The 21,912-nt window shown below is 37.1% G+C and overlaps 4 protein-coding genes across 9 annotated transcripts; 2 read left to right on the top strand and 2 right to left on the bottom strand.

Moving 5' to 3' along the window:
* The first annotated feature begins 535 nt into the window (after window positions 1-535).
* BASL (breaking of asymmetry in the stomatal lineage) lies at window positions 536-1,803 on the top strand. 2 transcript variants are annotated; one of them, XM_086228472.1, is made up of 5 exons: window positions 536-623; window positions 705-1,051; window positions 1,198-1,326; window positions 1,447-1,583; window positions 1,689-1,803. In XM_086228472.1, the coding sequence occupies exons 1-5, from the start codon at window positions 536-538 to the stop codon at window positions 1,801-1,803; spliced, it is 816 nt and encodes a 271-aa protein (XP_086084598.1). The 2 variants fall into 2 exon arrangements, with proteins under 2 accessions (XP_086084598.1, XP_086084599.1); XM_086228473.1 differs by lacking the exon at window positions 1,198-1,326.
* Window positions 1,804-2,162: 359 nt separating this feature from the next.
* On the bottom strand, window positions 2,163-5,110 carry MPB2C (movement protein binding protein 2C). The gene is made up of 5 exons (XM_086227638.1): window positions 4,805-5,110; window positions 4,435-4,518; window positions 3,784-4,125; window positions 3,069-3,284; window positions 2,163-2,948 (listed from the first exon to the last, which is right to left on the bottom strand). Exons 1-5 carry the CDS (start codon window positions 5,006-5,008, stop codon window positions 2,760-2,762), a joined length of 1,035 nt encoding a protein of 344 aa, XP_086083764.1. The 5' UTR covers window positions 5,009-5,110; the 3' UTR covers window positions 2,163-2,759.
* An 861-nt stretch (window positions 5,111-5,971) lies between these two features.
* Window positions 5,972-10,226, top strand: LOC147273278 (uncharacterized). 5 transcript variants are annotated; one of them, XM_086227579.1, is made up of 6 exons: window positions 5,972-6,133; window positions 7,080-7,135; window positions 7,349-7,490; window positions 7,908-8,662; window positions 9,453-9,811; window positions 9,914-10,226. In XM_086227579.1, the coding sequence occupies exons 3-6, from the start codon at window positions 7,478-7,480 to the stop codon at window positions 10,023-10,025; spliced, it is 1,239 nt and encodes a 412-aa protein (XP_086083705.1). In that variant the 5' UTR covers window positions 5,972-6,133; window positions 7,080-7,135; window positions 7,349-7,477; the 3' UTR covers window positions 10,026-10,226. The 5 variants fall into 5 exon arrangements, with proteins under 5 accessions (XP_086083705.1, XP_086083709.1, XP_086083706.1 ...); XM_086227583.1 differs by having other exon boundaries at window positions 7,080-7,205; window positions 7,930-8,662; XM_086227580.1 differs by having other exon boundaries at window positions 7,080-7,205.
* A 3,193-nt stretch (window positions 10,227-13,419) lies between these two features.
* On the bottom strand, window positions 13,420-14,746 carry OBP4 (OBF binding protein 4). Its single transcript, XM_086256690.1, has one exon. It carries the CDS (start codon window positions 14,663-14,665, stop codon window positions 13,736-13,738), a length of 930 nt encoding a protein of 309 aa, XP_086112816.1. The 5' UTR covers window positions 14,666-14,746; the 3' UTR covers window positions 13,420-13,735.
* Between the last annotated feature and the right edge of the window lie 7,166 nt (window positions 14,747-21,912).

Raw genomic sequence — 21,912 nt, 5'->3', positions numbered from 1 at the left:
AGCAAGGAATTCTCCGCTCTATGGTGAGCGAGTGATCATTTCTATATATATATAGCTGCAGCAAGTTCTGGAATTTTGTGTCAACACACTGTCTACCCCATGTTGGCACTGTGTTGGCATCCGCAAATTTTGAAAGATGCAGACATCCTCTCTAGAAAATGACTGTATGTATGTATATATAAGTATGCACCATTAACTTGATGTTACAGCATTGTATTAAATATTAATGCATATGTTTTTCATTTTTGTAATGGCAATAATTAGAGGATGGTTGGCAACTATAATTTCCATAATTTTCTCTCCTTTTTTATTTACCTTGTTTAGAAACATAACTGACTAATTACTCATTATGGGTTTAACACTGTAACTCCCTTGCTCCACATGCAGTCCTTTTTTTCAAATTCAAATGCTCATTTGCCTTCAATTGTCCTCAAAAATCTCTCTCTCTCTCTCTCTCTCTCTCTCTCTCTCTCTCTCTCTCTCTCTCTCTCTCTGACTGTTATAGGGGACTGATGATCGAGAAGGTTCAAATAAAATGTGCACACCATGGACAATGACAAGGCTAGTGAGATGGCGTGTGAAGGACTGGGCTTCATGTTTCTTGGCTTCCCGATTTCCTTTAGGTACTTAATTATAAGCAAAACAATACTCAAATCATAAGCTTATTTGAAATTGGGTCATGATTTTTTTTTTCTCTGTTTCAGATGATGAAGCAGGTGATCATAGATGTTGCTCTATAACACCCCAATTGTCAATAAGAAACATGGCTTTTGATATGCAGGGTGAGTACTCTGGAGGCAGTAATGGCAACCGAGCGCGAAGACTAAGCCATGGTCCGAAAGACAGTAGTACTAGCTCCCCAGTTGAAAATAGGAGTGCTGATGAGTACTCTAGAAGCAGCAGCAGGCCACATTTTTCAGATGAAGAAGACTATATAGTATTCTGCTTTAAAGAGGATGGAGCATTTGATGTTGTCAAAAATGGCAAACCAGAAGCACCCAATACTACCATTGATTGCACCTCAAGAAACTCCAGGCCTGTCAATCGGAAGGTAGTGATGACCACCTGCATGTTGTTGTTGGTTTTTTTTTTTTTTTTTTTTTTTTTTTTTTTGAATTTATTGAGCTGGAAATTTAAGATAAACCCAAAAAAGAAAAAGAAGGCTAAATTGATTTGTGTTGTCTTTGGTAAGAACAGCTTAATTATTGTGGTGAGGATACAAAAACAGTTGAAAGGAATAGCAATGAGGAGAGGTTGACTGGAAAAGCGTATGATATTGAAATTTACCCAACAAATGATGGCCATTGTATCACCTTTGACCAAAAGGTAGAGCCCCTTTTTATGTTTTGTAAGGTTTCTTTTGAAACAATATGGATGTTAGCCCACAAGTCCAAGAAAATGTTGTATCTGATCATGTTTTTTAATTTTATTCTATTTTCTCCAAAGGATGAGGAAGAAGAGAATATTTACTGGGATACAGAACCACCTCCTGGTGAAAAGGCTGAGGATCGTTGGATGGTGTCCGTTGAATCAAGCGATTCTAATCAATCGGACGGAAGCACAGGCTCTTTTGCATTCCCTGTGTATGTCTGAAACAAAGTTGTTTTTTATTTTCTAATATATGATTGATGATCCTGATATTGCTTGTGTGTGTATTTGTTACAAAGTTGGTGAAACCATGCATGCAGGTTGGGTTTGGAGTGGATGGGGAGTCCAGTGCAGATGCCAAAATCAGAAGCTCTAGGCATGAGAAAGCACAAGGCCCGCTGTGTAGCCTTTCAGTTTCAGTGTTTTAGATTCTGAAAGTTGCAATGTTTTTTTCTCTCCATTTCTCATTTTTATCACCCATCAGATTAATTGGATATTTAACATGACCAAAGCAATAAAAAGATCATAATGCTTCATATTTTTCTTTTCAGCAATGCTTGTTATCAAATATCAACCATAGTCAGCTACCATTGATTGGGATTTACAAGATATATATATATATATATATTTTTTTTTTTTGGTTGGGATTGGGATTTAGAAGTTGGAGCGATGATAATTAACTAATTAAGTATGGTAAGATATCAGATGAATAATATTTATATAACTCAATGCCTGTAAGGAAGGAGGCAGAGAAAGAGAGAGGGAGAATAATACATACACCATATTTAAACAGAAACTAGAAGAGAAAAGAAAGCTCCTAAGCCATTCAGTGAACTATAAATTAAAGAAAAAAACATGCGCCAACCACTGTTTGCTGAAGTACCATTGCAGGTTACAAATCTAAGTCCTCTGATTGTCCATTAAGTTGATGGCCTCAGAACAAAATTAAACCAACCTGCCAACTTTCTTTGGTGATTCGAGATGGCATGACCCCAGGATATTGTGGTTGTAGCCTTGTAGGTGTAACTGCCAATCAAGTCTGAGGGGGGAAAGGCAAAGATTGCTGCTGTCTGTCTTCATAGAACCCGTTTTTGGAATTTGAAATGAAAGGAACCTCAGAAACACACAATTCCATATTTACGTTCGTTTGAACATCAAGAAAAATAAAAGATATATACAGAAGATAAAAATAAATGCTTGATCTTGGGAGAAATCAGATACTATTATCAACAACTCACATAGTCTATTTATCCAAAAAAAGAAAACAACACATTTCACGTAGCCCATCAAAACAGAGGAAAGATAAAAATACAAAACAATAAACAACAATTCATGGATACTATCCAAGTGTGAAGCCAGTCAATACCTAGTAGAGCAAACATCTAAATGCTTCAATAGGGGTTTCTGAATTCCCCACCTGAACTTTCGGTTTTGAAAACAAACGACTGAAGATGTAACCTTGCGCTGGTTGCAGCAGCAATAGATTCTTCATCTTGCTTTTCTTTTGCAGCAGCAACAGCAGCAACGTAAACTTGCCTAGCTACTTCCATTTTCTGCATCTGTGTCTCATCCAAATCATCCTGTTTATTACAGAAAGGATGTTTCAATTTCAGGGAATGCAGCAGCCAACAAACAGATATACATGCACAACCAAATGCTTGTCAACAACCATATAACGAGGGACAGGGTTATGAGCTTACAATAGGAAGATGATCCACCCTACATGGTGAAACATCATAATCTTCATCGCATACAGTGAAATCATTTTTCATCAAGCCTTCGAAGAGGAGCATAAATGATGAAACCTCTCCTTGCAAGGAGTCTAGCTGTTCTTGGAGCTTCTCCACTTTCTTGTTGGATGTCATAGCTTCCCACTGTAACTTTTCCAAAGCAGCTTGCTTGTCTGCAAGCTTAATCTGTGAAAAAGGACAGATGTCAGTAACAGTATGATTCATCAAAAGTGTCGTGTGTGTGAGTGCCAGAGAGAGAGAGAGAACCTCAGTGATTTTGTTACATTTTAAGCAAGGGGCTATTGTCAACATGATCTATATTAAAGCAATAAATAAATAAGACCTAAATGCTAAAAAGACCCCTAAGAAAAAGAAGAATCCAGTGTTCCACACAATCCTGACAATTTGCACCAAGAACATTACAACCACAATTCCCATAACATAATCATTAGCATTCCATTGGTAGCTGTAGAATACCCTCTAGCATCCCCTGACACAACTCCGAAATCTGGGTTGACTACTGTCATTAGGTATCAGGATGAAATAAAATATCCAGAGAAGTCTCTAATTGTGTCCAAGGCACCACTATTGTAATATAGGAACCTTAAGTCACCACTAAATACTAATGACTCCAAATACTTGGCAGATCCATAATGAACAGAGAACACAAGTGATGCGTTGATACCTTTGCGTCAGAGAGCTGTAGCTGAGCAGCCTGGATTAAAGAGTCCTTTTCGGCAGCTTGGTGCTTCAGTCCATCAAGTTGTGTTTGAACAGCACTCATTTGGTTCTTTGAGATCTCTAATGACTTTAAAAGTTCATCTTTCTCTGATAATTTACTTTGCAGATCCTCCACCTGTACTCTTAATGCATCCAACTCCTCTTGCTCTTTCTCTGCTGCCAAAGCCCTTGAGGAAAAACTTGAAAAGCTGTCAGCATCATTCTTGCCTGGATCCTTGTCTCCATGATCCCGTTTCTTTCTTGTAGGAATGGACTGAGCTGCATTCCTCCCTTTTAGTTCAGTTACCTAAAGCAGATCAAAGGAGAGGAATGTTAGGCACCTATTTGATGAATCGTGCGAAATTGATTTCAATAATTTTGGAAACACATAACATTTTTATAACCCAAAAAAGCACATAAATATGTCTCATAAATACCAGTTGATTATTCCAACTTAGCAAGCCAACAAAAGCAAAAATTCCTAGCACGCATGACTTGTGTGCATAGTAAATGTATAACACAAATCATTGGCATTGTTCATTACAGAAATTAACAAGCAATTGCAATAACTCCTGACCAAATTCAAAACCACAACTTTAAAAAATAAAATTCTTACTTTTTTGGATAAGGATTCTCTTGAAGGTGTCTTGGTGTAGGTCACTGAACCACGCCGCGTAAACGAACTGCTTGCTTTCCGATCCTAAAAGAGTTTGCTATGAATTTGTGAGAAGAAGAAGAAGAAAATCATCAATTTTTCAATTTTTTTTAAATTACCCTCTAAAATTCTCCCCAAACCCAAATCAGAAACAAATACACAAGTAATAATTTCCTTTCCTTTCCTTCCCTTCCTTCACTTCTCTTACATTCACTCGTTCATCTTAATTCAGCCAATTTTTCCATTTTCTCGGAAACCAAACACATTGAAAAGGAAGTCCCAGAAAGTTCAAAACTTTACACTTGAAGAGAGAGAGAGAGAGAGAGCTTACGATGAGGGACTGAACGAGAGGGACGATCTCGACGAGGTCTTTGAAGAGGACGCGATCGACGTTGCTGTTGGTGGTAGTGGTGGACGAGTGAGCGAGTGAGGACTGAGTCGGGGACGAGTTGGTTTCCCCTGAAAGCCAGGATTTTGAATCCCCGAAATTGGTTGAATTGTCTTGCAATTCCATGAAATGCTGTGGTTCATACATCCTCTTCTTCTCAAATTTTTTATTTTATTTTCAAAATCAAATTCAGAAAATTGAAATCACAGAGACTGATACTCGGAGAGAGAGAGAGAGAGAGAGAGAGAGAGAGTGAGAGCGAGGCAGCATCGCGGACTATGTTTTCAAAAATAGTCTCATTTCCGGACATCGATTTCTCAACAAACGTTTAGTTACCAAAATGCCCTAATTGCTTTATTTTTCATTAATTATGTTTTATCTTTTCAAATTTTAAAATAGAACCAAAAAAAAAAAAAATGCATTCTTCATGTCTTTTTTGGCCATTCATTCTTCATGTCTAAAAATGCAAAATAAGATTCATAAGGGATTCCTTGAATCTTTTCGTAATTGGGTCCAATATATTTTTCATTATATGGATAAGAATCGAATTCTGAATTTAAGCTAATCATAATATTTATCTCATTCACCCTCACCTCTTGGGTTAACCTGAAAAATTTTCCAATAGTATTTTGCTGTTAGGTTTCCAGCTGGCAAAGTCATCTGCACAAGATTGCTATATATAATCGGAAAACTCAATGTTATATTTTTTTATTTAATTTATCCCATTCTTTTATTTTTAAGATAACCCATAACCATCTGTTTGGTTTCCTTGAAACCAGGGAAAATGAGGAGTAAATGACAGTCATAAATTGTCATTTTTTGGGTTATGGGGTTAAGTAAGATAATCAAACCTCAAATAAATGTTGAAATTGTTGAAACATAGGGACAGGTGCACTGTTCCAAAAAAAAAAAAAAAAAAAGGTAAAAGGGAGATGCTAAGGAGACATAAGGCCCATTTGCTAGAAGATTTGTCTTGGCAAAGTGACAGTTCAGTTACTAAAGCATCAGAACCTGTTTCATGGGTATTTAATGCATTAAACTGTCCTTTTATTATTTGGAACAGTTAGCTTCCTCTAAATGCTTTATATGTGACACTCTACAATCTGAATCTCATGGACTTTGAGTACTTGTACCTCTATATATCTTCATGCTTGTCCTTCAGGATATATAAATAGTTTCATTTTTGTGCTGTACTGCACTATACTGCTGTGTGTATGTATATGCAGGGGATACTCAAGAACTTGCTTGGGGTTCTTCTGGACTGATACAGAGGTAGTTCTTATCTATTTATTACCTGTAAATGATTCCTTTGTTGAATAGTTATTCAGGTTGAGAAGTTGGTGAAATCTGAGTCACCAGCATCTGTTAATTTAGAATTTCTAGAACTTTTTTATTGAAAATTTGAAGTGGGCATTGTTACTTTGTTTTAAGTCTTCTGGTTTTTACTCCTGTTGGATTTAAAAGATTTTGGTTCTTAATCCAGCTAAACTCAATTACTTATTTTCAGTACTTAGTAGGCTTTTCTGAAAAATAATTCTTTAATAACCACAAGAAAAGTGTAATTAAAAGGCAAAAGGTGCCAGATGAAAGATTTTGGAAACCCTCTGGAAATGTAAACCTGTTCCCCTTTTTAATCAAAAATCTGCATCTAATTAGTGTCTGAAAACTTAGTTTGTAAGCTTAGGATGCAGAGAAGTCATGGTACAGATCAGCTCATAAATGTTGGATCAATTATGAGTTCCCAGTAGATGAGAATCTGGGTTCTAGTTCTTTATTTCCTCACTTTTCATGGCAATGTGGTATACTTTTGTTTTTGTCTTTTTTTCTTTATTTATGGTATGTGATATACATGTTTACCTAAACAATAATTACAACCCAACTGTCTGTACGTATGTGACACATAGGTGTTAGCTATTTTCCCCCATGTGCCAGGTAGTCATGCTTATGTGGGTATTAATGGTTGTGAACCTGTGGTTGTCACACAAGTTTACAAGTTCAATACTTTCTGCATTTGTTTGTGGTAGAAACTGTCCTAATTCAGCTGTGCTGGGTGCCTTTCAAGTTTCATCTCTTATACAGTGATGCTTAAATTTATTTGATCATAGGCCACTGTAGTCAACCCTTCTAATGCTTAAATATACTGTTCAATGAAATCTGCAACTGAGCCTTTTAGCTCACTTTCTTAATTCCATCTGTTATAAGCATTCACGCGTTGCAGGGTTGTTCCCAGCTTGCTTGTCAAAGACGGGAGGAAGTCGAACATGTTCTGACCTTGTAAGCCAGAAGTTCTGTTAAAAAGAAAAAAAAAAAATTCCAAGTTTATGTCCTAAGAATAATTCTTCATGTAAGACATAAATTTCTCTAGTCTTACCCACCAAAAAAAAATTAATTTTGCTTTCACCAGTCATGCTTGGTGTGAGGTTTTGTTTAAGTATGCTTTTGTTTTTTTCCTTGGGGGTAAATTAAAGTATGCTTTTGTTAATGTAGGTCACCTGAGGTTGATTAATCTCTGGATTATTTGGCAAGAACATAGAACCTAGAGGAAGGGAAATTACTACTCTGCTGAAATGGAGGACCTATCTTATTTTTCAATTGGAGCAGACCCTCCATAAGGTTATGCAGCTTGCAGGTAAGTAGCAATAGCTGCAATACTAAATGCTTTTCCAAATTGCACTTCTTAGTTTCTGTCTGTAGTTTTAATCTATATGCACGAGAATGAAAATCGGGGTTAAATACAAAGATAAAAGTACAGTTTTGTGGTTAATCATATATCTGGGCACCACTGAGCAAGATATAGTGTATGACATTGAAACATCATATTGTAACACTCATCAAAGCACTGATTAATACCAAACCTCTCATAATCAGCACCAAAGAATGTGTGTGCAAGCAAAAGTGTAACACTCATAGTCTCATTGAAATGGCAAAACATATTGTTCAATTTATTTATATTACAGAAAGGCTTGAAGCTATTAATTGCATTAAAGTTAGACCAGTCTCATTGTTTTTCATTACGATTAGCCAAAGAAGTTTTATCTTTTCTTAGGTATTGATTACCTGGCTAACAGGGAATCCATGGATGGCCATCCAACTGTGGCCTTCAAGCCTGTTTACAAGTCTTTCAAGTTCAAAAACTCTGAAGCCATGAAAGGATTGAAGGGAGAAAAAAAGACCAGTTTGAGAGAGAATAATCTATTCATTTCCAATCTGAGAGGTCAAGATAGTGAGGTGGTTCCAAATCCACATCCAGATGAGAGCTGGAATGTAAATGTTTTAAGGAACACCTCAAGAGAAAGTGGCTCCAAGGGTTGGCAGGATTCTGTGGATGGAAAGGGCCATATAGCAGCACAATATACTTGCAGTGACTCAGAGGGGAGTGATAGAAAGAACCATGCTACTAGGAAGGCTGCTATGGACTATGACTTACCAGAGTTGGTTGTTTTCCTTCAAGAGAGCAATTACCAGTTTGTTAAGGACATTTGCATTGACTGGGAAGCGTCATCTCAGAATAAGTGTTTGGTAGAAAACTGTGAGTTGGACCATGATAGTATCTCTTGCATGCTTAACTCTGATGTGGAGAGCAACAGTGAATCAGCTGCAGAAACTCCAGACTCGGTGTCATCTAATTCAAGTGAGTCGAAACCTATTACTGAGCATGATTGCAAGAAGGATGTAAGCAAGCAGTGCGGTTCCTCTTACTCGACAGTTGAAGGTGAAAAATATGTTAGAGCAAGAAATGGTATTTTAGTTGATCATTCAACCAAGAAGACCATATCTGAAACACTGCTTCTGGTTAGACAGGTAAGACACTAAGTGTTTCTTTGCTCAGATAAATCCCCTTGAACATAGAAATCTTATTTGTTGCATCTTCAAAAAATTGTCTCCTAAAGCAGTTTACCTTCTAATGAGTAGCATAAATCATTTTTGTTGTCTCTCTCAAGATGCAAATGCTTACAAAGTAGGGATGGTAGTTTTTCAGGAAATGCTTGTCGGCTCTGTCTTAAATAATTGGAGGAGATGATGCCACCAAGGATAGTTAAGCATATAATTATCATTGAGAGTCATTATCAGATGGCAAATCCTACCATCCAGTTGGATTGTAATTTCACAATTTTAGAGACCATTAAAGATTCTTTTTATATTTTTGGAAGTTTTTTTTAATTGATATCAGTTTCAAGAGTTCAGGATGTTGAAATGCTTTTTGATCCACATTTAGTATCAAATATCTCCATTGCTTGCCATTCTGATCTAGAATTTAATGAGCAACGTTGGTTGCTGTCTTGCTGATGTGAAATTATAAAAGTCAAATATAGTATTCAATGTTTGCTCTCGCTTGAAGAATTAGCTTAGGAGATTATAAATATACCCACTTTCCTTTTCTTGGATGGCAATGGAGAACCAAAGGTTGGTTTTGGTGTGTGCCTCACCATCACATTTGTGTCATTCTCTAGATTTGTGAACTCCCAGTACAGTCAATGCTCAATTTCTGCTGCCTAAGTTGAATTGTATGAATGAGTACACACTGGAGATATCTTAGGCATACTTGTATAAAAGTGTTTGGTTTTGGTTTTTTTATTTTCAAATTCTGTAGGATCCAAATAAGGTAGTCTTGGCAAACTCAATGGCAACTGATGACAACAGCCGCACAAGCAAGGCCTCTGTCAAAAGTGACCTGAAGAATGCAAGCATTGCTCTTCACTTTGAGACAGTTAACGGAAGAGAGGAAGTTCCACAAAGTTGCAGACCTGATTCACCTGAAGATGGTATGTCAAACAGCCTTACAGGATCAAGTCAAACAAGCCAACATTGCCGCGGAGAATCCAGTTCCTCTGCATCAGAATTACCTCATTCAGGCCCTTTCGCATACTTAGGAGCAATACCAAGTTTTCGTAGCTTCTCTCTCCGGTCAAACAGCAGCACAACTAGCTCTCAGTCTTTTGCTTTTCCCATGTAATTCTCACCTTACTCTACCCTTCTACTGCTATTTGTATCCTTATTTTTTCAGTTAATATTGTAATAGGTGGATCATAGTTTTAGCATTGACATGAGCAGGTTATCCTCGGAATGGAGTGGCAGCCCGGTACGAATGGTGAAAGCTGACCAGACACAATTTCGAAGGCACCGACAACATTGGGGGATACGTTTTCTCTGCTGTAAATTCTGAGTGTCATGTACTTATTTCTATGGCTTGTAAAATCATTTTCTGCATTGCTGTTGGTGTGTATGATGCTTATAATGTGGAGCATCCATGATACCATGCTCCATGCCATGCCTTACAGATTATGTACATGTTTTGATGTAAACAATGCCTGACATTATACTGGTAATAAATTTGATGTAAACGAAGGTACATATATATTGATAACTGCAGCTTCATATATAGTTGATTCTTGATAATAATGTATTTTGGGTCCTATTGCTTACCTGACTCCTCTTACATCCACTAATGCATAATCAAGTGAGCTTAAGGTTGTGGTTGAGAGTTCCTCTGGCAACCTAACTTTGTCATTTATCAAAATCAAGCTTTAATTTGGCAGTACTGTACTGTTTGCAGATGAAACCAGCTATGATATTCTATTTACACATTAAACCCATTTAACAAACTGTACTGTTTAAGCCAGAGTGTTAAGGTAAAATGGACAACATGAAACTCACAGTGCCTGGTGACTACTAATGGTGCTCTCATGGCCCATTTTGGTACCCAAAAAGAAACTCATTCAAGAGCATATCAGATAGTACTAGACCATTTTCTGTTTGGGAAAAACCATTGGAGTCCCAACTCCCAAGGTAATCTCCTTGATGGCCTCTTTTGGAAACCACTTAAAACTTTCCAACACCATAATTTTACCCAAAACTCTTGTACAAGTTAATGGTACACTACCCCTCAAAATTCTTAAATAGCCTTGGCTCCATTGTCAAATGTTTGGTTGAAACTGGAAAATCCTTAATTTGGAAAACATGTATAAATGGTGCTCCAACTGAGAAAGTCAAGATGACCATCACCGCTAAACAGAGGACCACAACCACCATCCCCATCTATCTGCCTGCCCAACTGTGAGTGAGCTAGAGAGGTACAAATGTGAAGTCACCATCCATGCCACATTGTTGCTTAGCCTCACCATGGTCCATGGCCTATGAAGCCTTAATTGAGCCTTAATGGCATCTAAGTTATGGTAGCTTGCCATGCCCATCACCCCATGCTTGCTTGGACCATTGCCATTTGCACATGCATACCAAACAATCTCATCATGGAGTTCAATTATAGTATACACGTTGTATGACATACAAACATATCTAACAATATACAACTAAGTCTATATCCTAGTGTTTGTACGTTGTACATGTTAATTAAAGTCCATTTAATTAAGGATGAGGTATAAAGTTTCCAGGTAGCATTGAATGTAATTGAGTTGCTAAAGCCAAAGCAGTTGGGATTAAGCTTTCAAATAATCGGTAATCAAGCAACTGCGACGTGAGGAAATATGGTCAAGGATTTGAATTTACAGCCATCAAGAGTATGAAGAAATAGAAATAAACAACACCACCAATTATTGATGACAACAAGAATGAGACTGAGTGAGACCTAGTCAGTCACCCAATCAGATATTTTATCCAAAAACCAAATTGTAGATCGACCACCAAAATGAATAGAATAGCTTGAAGGAATTTTTCATGAAAATTAAGAAAGCTAGCTAGCTAGTTAGGTACCTTTTGAGAAACTATACATGGAGCCTCAAAATGGTATTAAGATTAAGGGTGACAATTTTTAACCCGAGTCAAGTCCCATACAAAATTAGCGGATTTGGGTTTGAAAAGTATTTTGCAAATAGAATATCTATTATGCAATGTTAGATCCTCTCTTCTAGAAGCTTTGTTAATTTGGTTTTTTTTTTTTTTTTTGCCACATTTGTTAATTTGGTTTGTCAATTGGTTTTTACCATCTTTATCGAGATTTGAAGTCAGACTGGGGTGTCCAATTGTCCAAAGGTGCACTTTTTCAACTTCAATATTCAAAGAAAAACCTCAAACACGTCCTCTGGTCATATAAGGATTGTTTATACACCATGTCATCAGTGTAAGCCCAATTACACTACAATACTTCAAAATAAACCATAACAAATTTTGAAATGCACTACCCGGGAAAAAAAAAAAACAATAATCATGAAAAGAAGAAGCATATACACCAAAAGGGTAGGCAGTAGCATGCTTCAACAATTTGGGAAATTACTAATTACTAGGTTTATCAAGGCGGGTACTGGGTATGTAGTTGTTAAGGTATGAAAGTTGAACCATTAATTTGTACCCTTTCTCATAAGTTTTTCAGATATTTAAAATCATGAAAAACTCGACCATGCAAACACCATATGTCATATATACAAACCATTTTTTAATTATTGACGAATTCATCTTTTCTCTAAGAAATTATGTATATGTAATATAATTAATTTATGTGTTAAAATATTAGTAAATGTTATTAAGATTATACTCTATAAATATAAACATATCATCCAGCAATACCCATACACAGTGACGAATCCAAAAATCAACCATTATAATTAAAAAATTCACAATACATCTCACATGACTCACCCTTTTTTCTTTTTCCTCTGGTCGTCTTTTCTCTTTTAAACATTTACACAAATACTTTGCTTGCATTCTTGCCCCTGCACCTCCACCAAAACCCAAGCTTTATAGGGTCAAAATTTTTTATTCATGGGTCAATTGACCGCATTAACCCCACCTTGCATTTGCCAATGCTCATACACCTACATTTGATTACATCACAAGATAATATATCAATTATACCCAAGAATTTTTCTTTTCTTTCCTCTAATACATCGATTCTCCAACACACGCAAAAACCATTGGCCAAGTTGAATCATTCATACAAATGGTATATGCACAAAAAGAGATTGTGGGAGTGGGATTGTGAGCGAGTCATGTAGAAGAGGGACTGAGTCAGAGAGCACCAGTGCACTATTGCAGTTGCCCATGTGGACCCCACTCCAGTGGACTGATCCGTTTTCTTAACTGGGACGGGCCCCACCTCCCCACCCAACAAACCAACCAACCTAATGTGGGTCCTGGAGCACAGAGTCTCCACGTCAGCATGATGACCCCACCCACAGTACCAACAAGCACATGTTCGCATGTCACATATGTGATATTATCAAAACCCCATCACCCTCAACTTGGAGAGCACTCACTCTGTGCGATTACGACTAGAGCAAACGAGACCCGAGCGCCACGACACGACAAACCGACCCTCCCTCAGCGCCCCACCTATCACGTAACCCCACGTGCCCACTGCCACGTGGCACTGCATCCGTACACTTCCGCCCAAATCCACCATAACACAAATAAAATGTCTTAAAACTTGATTAATTTATCGCTACCGTTAATCAGACACTGGAATGATGACGTGGCACACTTAAACCCCACTAATCAGTCACTGTAAACTGAGATTAACGAATAACAGTTACATAACAGAACAAGTCACAAGCAAAACAGTAATTAAAAACAGTATTATAATTTTTTTTATCTCTCTCTCTCTATATATATTTGATTAATCCAAAGCCATACATTTAGAGGCAAAAACCCCAAAAAAAAAGCAAAATAAAAAAAAAACTAACATGAAAGTTAGTTGCACATGACCCTAAAGAGGCAAGAGCAAACCCAAACACCTTCCAAAACCATCAAATTGATAAAACCCCCACCCAAAAAAAAACCAGGAAAAAAAATTATATATAAAAAAAATTTACATAAAAGAGCAGTCATATTCATAATTTTATAGACCTCTCTCAAATTTCATATATATTTTTTTTAACCAAATTTGAGAAATTGAGATTTTTAAGGATGGTTAAAGTGAGAGATTTACGGGAGGTAGAGACTAGGATGGTCTTGATCAGTCCATTGACTTTGACTCCAGTATGCCTGATCAACGGTGTTAGGAAGATCGAACAAACCTTGATCCCCTGAACCCGGTTGCCAATCCAACGATCCAAATCCTCCTCCTCCTCCGCCATTGGATCTGCTTTGGAACACCGATAAATCGACCTGAGCCATCTGATCCAGCAATCCACCACCTGTGATATCCTGGTTCTGGTTCTGCTGCGGCGGCGCCCACTGATGATGAATAGTACCTTGTGGTGGTTGGTTATTCAGCCGAAACGGCGGTACGGAAATGTCGCCGAGATTACTGAAACCAAACGGCACGTCGTTTGACGACGTGATCAGGCTCGTGAAGCTCCCTATCTCCGAGAACATTCCATTGATCTCTGTACTCTGCTCGAGCAAAGCCGAGGAGGCAGGCGGCTCGAAGCCTCCGTTGGAGCCGGTTTGAGAAACGAAGAATTTGGAGTCCTGATGAATATTGCTCAACAAGTTGGAAGCCGAGGACGTTGAAGAAGGCGCCGAAACGGCCTCCGTGGCGGTGGCGGTGAGGCTGGAGCTGTCGCTACTGGAATGAGAGCTGGCTTTGCGCTGATCGGTACTGTTCGGTGAGGAAGCTGAGGAGGATTTCGGCTTGGAGCGCTTGGTTTTCCGGCAACCGCCGCCGACCGGGACGTTGCGGAGGACGCCGCCTTTGGTCCAGTAGCGGCGGCAGCTCTTGCAGAAGTGGCGCGGCTGAGAGAGGTTGTAGTTGTTGTAGTAGCAGAACTTGGTGTTGAGCGAGTCGCAACGAGGGCACTTCAAGGCCTGGTGGTTCTGGTGGTGGTGGTGGTGCGGCCTTAGCCTCCGGTCTCCTCCTCCGCCGCCGCCGAAGAACCGCCCTCCTCCTCCGACTGAATGAATGTCTTGCATTTCAAGCCGATCAGGAAATTGATTAATTTTGAGTTTGCTGAGTTTTCCAGGAAAATCGCTCAAGCTCACATTTGCGGAATTTCAATCTCCATCTTCGTTTTTCTCACTCTGTTTTTCAGTGTTATTCTTCTTCTGCTGACAGAGAGAGAAGAGAAGAGAAGAGAAGAGAAGAGTTTCTAAAACTACGAACACCGACAAATATCCCTCACTCACATATCTTCCAAACCTTTTTTTTTATCTTTACTTATCGAATTACGAAATTCGCCCCACGACACTGACTGATGTGTTTAGAGTGTTGTTTAAAGACCCAAATACCCTTAAGAATATCCAACTGACAACTGTTGCTGCGGAACTTGAACTTGAACTTGAAGAGGTTTCGTTGGGTCCGAACGACCTTGTGGTAGAGGATCGAGCCGCTGATGGAGGACACGTGGACGGCTGAGAGGGGAGAGGGTGTTTTGGTCTTGTCGCCTTGTCGGCCAGCCCTTTTCTCTTATCATCTCGGATATAAGTGGTTGAGAGAGCGCCACGTTGCCCGTTGTTACTGGTGAGTTGTCGAGAGTACGTGGATGTTACTGTGTGATGTATCTGACGTGATGTTGTCTGTTGAGACTGGAGTGTGTTGAGTTGTCTAGTGGTGTACGGTCAAAGGTGTACCCATAAATAAATAATTATTGTGAACCCAAACCGATTTGATCACCATTGCATGCATGATTCATCTAACCTATTATTATTATTATTAATCATCATGCATCAAGGGGTTCAATAAAGGAGTTTAAATAATTTATCTCTAGCAACTAGCAAGCTTAATTCATTAATACCCAAATTTCCCTACTTACTCTACAACTAGAAACAATGTGAGATGCTACAATTTTGGCAAATAAATCAATTGAATTATACTTTCAAAACGAGATTATTTGAGATTGATGATGATTAGTGAGACTTTGATGTAGAGAGGGAGAGATTTTTCGGTAGAGAGGGTGCTTAGGTCAGAGATGTTGAAAAATAATAAAGAGTTTGATATTGATGGGTATAAATAGCAAATTAGATTGATAATTTTAATTTCATCTAGTTTTTGCTTGTCTTATTTTATATGTACAAGAGTAAAATATATATATTATCTAAATTTCATAGAAGGGAACATTTTTTTAGAGAAAAAGAGTTTTATACTCGAGACCTCTGCAACATAAGAAAGTTAAAAGAAGGATTTAAATAGAATCACCCTTACATAATATTGATATCCATCCTAAATTCTTATATATTACGATACATTTATCTACATGTTATGTTATGTTATCCAAACAGATTCAACAATCAAAATATTTGTAACCTACCAATTAACCAATTAAAATGAGTGAATATGCGAATCCAATAGTGTCCAAAACATGCGAATCCAATAGTGTCCAAAACATGCATACCATAGGAATGTTCACATGGTGGGAAAATCCAAATTGGTAATGGTTGTGCATGTGGGGGTGATTTTTCGCATAATTATTGTGTGATGTGGTAAGCAAGGAACAATGTTTGATGGGCCCATGTACGGTGCTAAATCAACCGCCATTGACTGTTTTTGGGGTCATTAGCAGCGGGATTCAAGCAGAGTGGAGCCCAAAGTTAGAGTCATTATATTATAGTCCATTAACTCTCTTCTACTTCTACTCCTACATGCCATTGTCAAATTGTCACTATACCTCACACCAATACACCAATTGTAGATAGATTTTTTCTCCATAGTACTACAAACTGTACAATACAGTTGATACCTAGACTGCAAAATTGTCAATGTTGTGCTCTGACTAAGCCCACATTTCCAAATATTTGAAAATTTTTATGACCCATTTCAAAGTATCACTCATTTTAAAAAATTTATTGACTATTGTCCCCATCACTATAAACAGCCCATCACCATCAGAAAAAAAAAAAAAAAGTAATTCAGTTTAAATATGACCTAAGAAATCAAAGGGCTAATTACAAAGTACTTCTCCCAAAGTTTGCTGCTATTTTCAATTCATTCCATAAGGTTTCAATTTTTCTAATGTAGCACATATAGTTTTCAATTTAAGTCAATGTCACCCATTGTTAAACTTCCGTTAAGTTGACCGTTTGGTCAACCGTTAAGCAGTAATATGACATGTATGAGGTTTATTTTTTTTCTTATGTGGAAATTCATCTGGCACTATGTGGACAATATATAATCACCATTTATTGAAGATGTAATCTTTTTAAAATGTAAAAAAATAAATAAATAAATAAACTAAGAAACTCAAAAGTTTCCCACTGCAGACATCCCACACCACCCCCGTGCCCAACCCCCTCCTCCCCCTTGCTCCTCATTCTTCTCCACCCACCCACACCCCCTCAAGAGTCTTTCTTCACATCTCATCCACCCACCTTATGGAACCGCCCAACCCACCGAGAACGGCTTCACCAAGGCTCGTGAACCCACTCCGAAACCTCCACCACATAAGATTCAATCCTCTGTGTTGAGTCCACATCAGTTGAGAGGTGAGCTCAAACCTATTAACAGTTGACCAATTGATCAAACTTAACGGAAGAATTGCATTGACCACATTGACTTAAATTGAAAACTACATGTAATATATTGAAAAAATTGAAACTTTATGTGGAGAATTGAAAATGAAAGCAAACTTGGGAGGGGTACTTTGTAATTAACCCAAAATCAAAGCTATAAATTTTTTGCACAAAAAAAATAGACAATGTATTTCAACAGGGATTAGAAGAGAGCCTCATCCAAAAGTGGGTCACAAGGGCGGTGCAATCCCAACAATGGGCTTTGACAAAACGTGTGGCAGAATCACACATGTTTCAGAATGGTACATATAATATGTTGTGCTTGTTTTGGAAGAAAGAAAATTAGAAATTTGTGTGTAGCACAAAGAAAGGGTTGTGTTTGTTGGGTTCACTGCAAACTACAATGATAGAATTGGGAATATAGTGTCAAAGGCACAGAAAGTCAGGTGAAAAACTATGGGGATTGGGGTATTGATGATTTTGATTGCTTTGAGTGAGTGAGAGTGAATAGGTAAGTTGATGGGAACAGGTTCACATGCACATGGGTCAGTGGTGGGGCTCCAAATTAGGTCTTCTGGTATTTGTCCACATCTCCCTCTAAAATCTTAGAACCTACAACCCCTACATATGCCTACATACATATATTTACATAAGTAGTAGCCCTACTTTGTTTGGGACTCCAAGCAAATTAGGTTATATTGGGAGGTCCTCTCCTACATGGGTCACCTCCCAAATCTTAAATTTGGGCACCTTTCACAATCCCTAAGATTGGGAAAGATATGGCGTTTGAGGGTCTTCTTGGTTGTACTTGTACCCTTTAGTGTTTGTCACTGTCCCTCTATGGCTCTATGCCAATGCCACCAACTTTGGGCTCAGCTCTTACAGGCCCATTAGTTGGTTGGAGTGGAGACATCCTCTCAATTTTGTGTCCCCACCATCTTCCCACCCCAACCTATCAATCATGTGGGTGATTGGGGCCCAGCCCATCCTCAACCCAATAACCCATGAATGCACTCAGCTTCTCTGGCTCTGCAAGCCTTCCTCTGCTTCAATGCTTCTCTCCTTCTTGTTTTTCTCTTCATGGAAATCTGACATCCAAATTCCAAAGGGTATGGACAGATCCAAACACATGATACCAAGGGCACTACCACCCAAATTAAATTAATGTCAAGCTAAATGTAAATGTGTCCAAACTCAATTGAGTGTCTTAATCATACTACTGTTGGCATTGCACTCTTTGGGGTGTGGGGTTTATAAATTTGGGGCAACTTCTATGCTTTATACGGGGATATATCACTGAGGTGGTCCCTATATCACACCCAATTGGAGAATCACTAAAATGGTTCATCCCTTTCACTGAATTAAACTGCTTCATTTGCATTCATTTAAATTAATATTGTGGGAACTCATGGGAACCAGTAACCCATTATATAATGTCAATTAACATAAGTGGGACTTGCATGAATAAGAAAATAAGTAATAGGAAACAAATTAAATTAAACAAGAATGAAATGAATAAATTTATATTAATTGCAGCATATATAATTGGTACTGAATCATGTTCCCTAAAGATTGTTGGTGGAAGTAAGCACATGAGCTAATGATGTTAGGTTTGTATTATATGTATATTTTACCAGTAAACAATGTATTATTAGTATTATATTTACAAAGTGAATACCTGCAGCTTCATCATTTTGCTTTTGATCTGAGAATGTTTCTTTCTGACGTGTGTGGTTCTGGTGGTGAATTTGATAGATATGTTGTTCACTGTGGTCCCCCTAAGTCTTTGTATTATTTTGTGTCTCATAGAGAGAGAGAGAGAGAGAGAGAGAGAGAGAGAGAGAGAGAGAGAGAGAGAGAGAGAGAGAGAGAGAGAGAGAGAGAGAGAGAGAGAGAGAGAGAGAGAGAGAGAGTCACTTTGACAGGTCTTGATCTGCACTTTTAGAATTCAAAAATAACTTAGACTTAGCTTATCTTGTTTTATCCTAAGCTATTCACAATTTCCCCTTCACAAATTGACACTTTGAGAAGTATTAGCTTAGTAGTATTGTATTTCTCTCTATTTTGTTAGAAAATGTCACATATTTGAATTATTATTACAAAAATAAAAAAGAAAATGTACCTCTCCCTTTGATTGATTTTTTTTTTGGTTAGAAAAATGTCATGTTTTACTGATAATTTCTAAACATGGAGAAGGGGGAAATATGATTCTAGTGAGGCCAATGGACACATCAAGTGGTCAACATTTTGGTCCCCATATGCCCACATGAAAGCAACAAATGCAAGTGATATTTCTTTGGTTTTTTCTCTCTTGTTCACACGTACAGGCAACTTTCAATCTGATGTAAATGGAAGATGAACCCTAAGATCTCAAGGTCACATCTAGCTGATGTTACATTACCTTAAGCATGCATACAAATACATCCCAACAACTCCTTTCTAACACAATTTCATGCCTCTCTCATCCACCACTAAATATCTAGCTTAGCCATTCGACATGCTTAATCATGATTAGTTGTGACTTGTACAATCTTATGATGATTTCGCCAACTAGTCATGATTAGTTCTACTCTTAACTCTTAATTACATTAGTTAAGTCATTATTTTACTCTTTACATTACTTGAACTAACCCGAAAGACTTAATTACACCCAATTATTAAATATACAACAATATTGTTTGATTCTCCACGTGACGCCGAACCGGGTCCTCTAGAATCCTTGTGGTTAACAATTTGAGCCAAAATATCATCAATAAGTTGTATGTGTACATGATCACTTTGGAGTATATATTGGAACAATTTTTGATAGGTACAAAATGCATAGGCCAAGTGCATGTACGTTTCAATAGAATGGTTTTCTGTATATTTTCTCGATCAATCAATTATGAAGCTTATTTTGAGCTATATATACAAAGATATATAGAGAGAATACAAAATTTGATGAGTCATCCAAAGAATATGATGTTATTGTAGTATTATTCCATTTTGTCCTTTGCTTGGGGGCAAATGTCTGGGTGTATTGAGGTGGTGGCTGTACTACTGCTGCTGTGACAGAGCTCTGGTGTATGAGGTGGTGGTTATGGTTGTGGTATGCGTGAGTAATGTTTTTGTTGATTCAGAGGCTAAAGTAGCTTTGTATTTTGAAGAGTTTATACCACCCATAAGCTTGATCTAAAGGAGATATATGATGAAGTGATGCAATAATACCCTTAGATCATGTGCAATGGTGATCAATTGACAATTCAATTGACATTTATTGACAATTTGAAACAAAAATAGTTTGCTGGAGGTTGTTAATTGACAATAGATGAATTGAAATGATAAATGATAGTCAAAAATTTGACTTATCAAATTGCCAATTAATTTAGAATTGCACAAACAAAATAGAGGGACCCACCATGAAAAAAAGTGAAGGAGGAGAGAGATTGTATTATGTGGCTTGATATATCAATGTTTTTTTTTTTTTGGCCATGAATTATGGTTTTATTATATGAATTATGGTTTTTTTTATTAATAGGGTTATTTTATAGTTTATAATCTAAAATAGAGAAATTTAAATTTGGGTATGAATTTAAATTATTAAAAAATATTAAGTATTGGGCTCATTTTAAAGATCTCATTGAGATCATGTTCAATGGTATAATTTTAAAATAAATAAATTTATAAATTTTAATTTGTAAAAGAATATATGAAAATATTAAAAATATATAACTATTGACTTATATTATTGACTTGAACCATTGTAACAAAATAGACTTGTGTCAAGTTAATAATTGAAAAAGGAGGTCAATAGGCTTGTATTGAATTGCCTATTAACCTCAACCATTACACGTTGAATTAGTTATATACGTAGTATATCGGATACACCTAATAATTTTTTAAATATCGGATTCTTAGCAAAGCGGATTAAATCACATCATGTTCTTGTTTGATAGGAGAATGACAAACAATTTTCTCATGGCTGAAGACACTTCCAATTGAGAAGAAAAAGAACATGGTGCTAATGTTTATTTAAGGAGGCGTGTTAATTTGAAAAGAGCATGACCCACTATTTACTTTTTTTTTTTTTTGATTTAGACATTAGGTGGAACAATTGGCTTGGTGGATTTTAGTTTATTAGCATGTTATCTGTTTTAGTACTAGGCAAGATTTTGTTTGGTTTCATTTTGCTTATTACTTTTTTAGTTTTTTGATTGGAGAAATAACTTGTATTCTTATGTTTTTTCTGCTGAAAAATAGGGAATGTTATATTGTGCATATCATAGTTGATGATGACTTTCTTTTTTCAAAAAGAAAATAATATATGGACAGAATGGTGCTCATGTTGTCAACTGCTTTTTTGTTTTTGTTTTTTCTCTAAACAAAAGATATTCAAATATGATCATCATTCAACAACTGCTACTTGGGTGTTTCAAATGTGTTTTATACTGGAGTGGAGAGTCAATATTGTTAAACAGATTATGTTTGATGAGGATCGATGCTCAAATATGCTCCTACCTATACCCCTTTCCCTTGTGTTTTTTATGCGGTCTCGTATTCAGCATATTTATTTTTTAATTTTAAAAAATTTATTTTATTTTAATAATATGTCATAAGAAGTCTCTATTAGTTTTATGGACTTTCTTAGGTTTGGTAAGATAAAATTTTAATTAATATTTTAGATTTTGTTCGTGTCTTTCAAGAGGTTTATCGTCTTCATGACTTGCCTTCATCTA

Source organism: Dryas octopetala, chromosome 9 (genome assembly GCF_963921425.1).
Source record: "Dryas octopetala chromosome 9, drDryOcto1.1, whole genome shotgun sequence".
NCBI classification, from domain to species: Eukaryota; Viridiplantae; Streptophyta; class Magnoliopsida; order Rosales; family Rosaceae; genus Dryas; species Dryas octopetala.
This window is presented reverse-complemented; position numbering and strand designations above follow the sequence as displayed.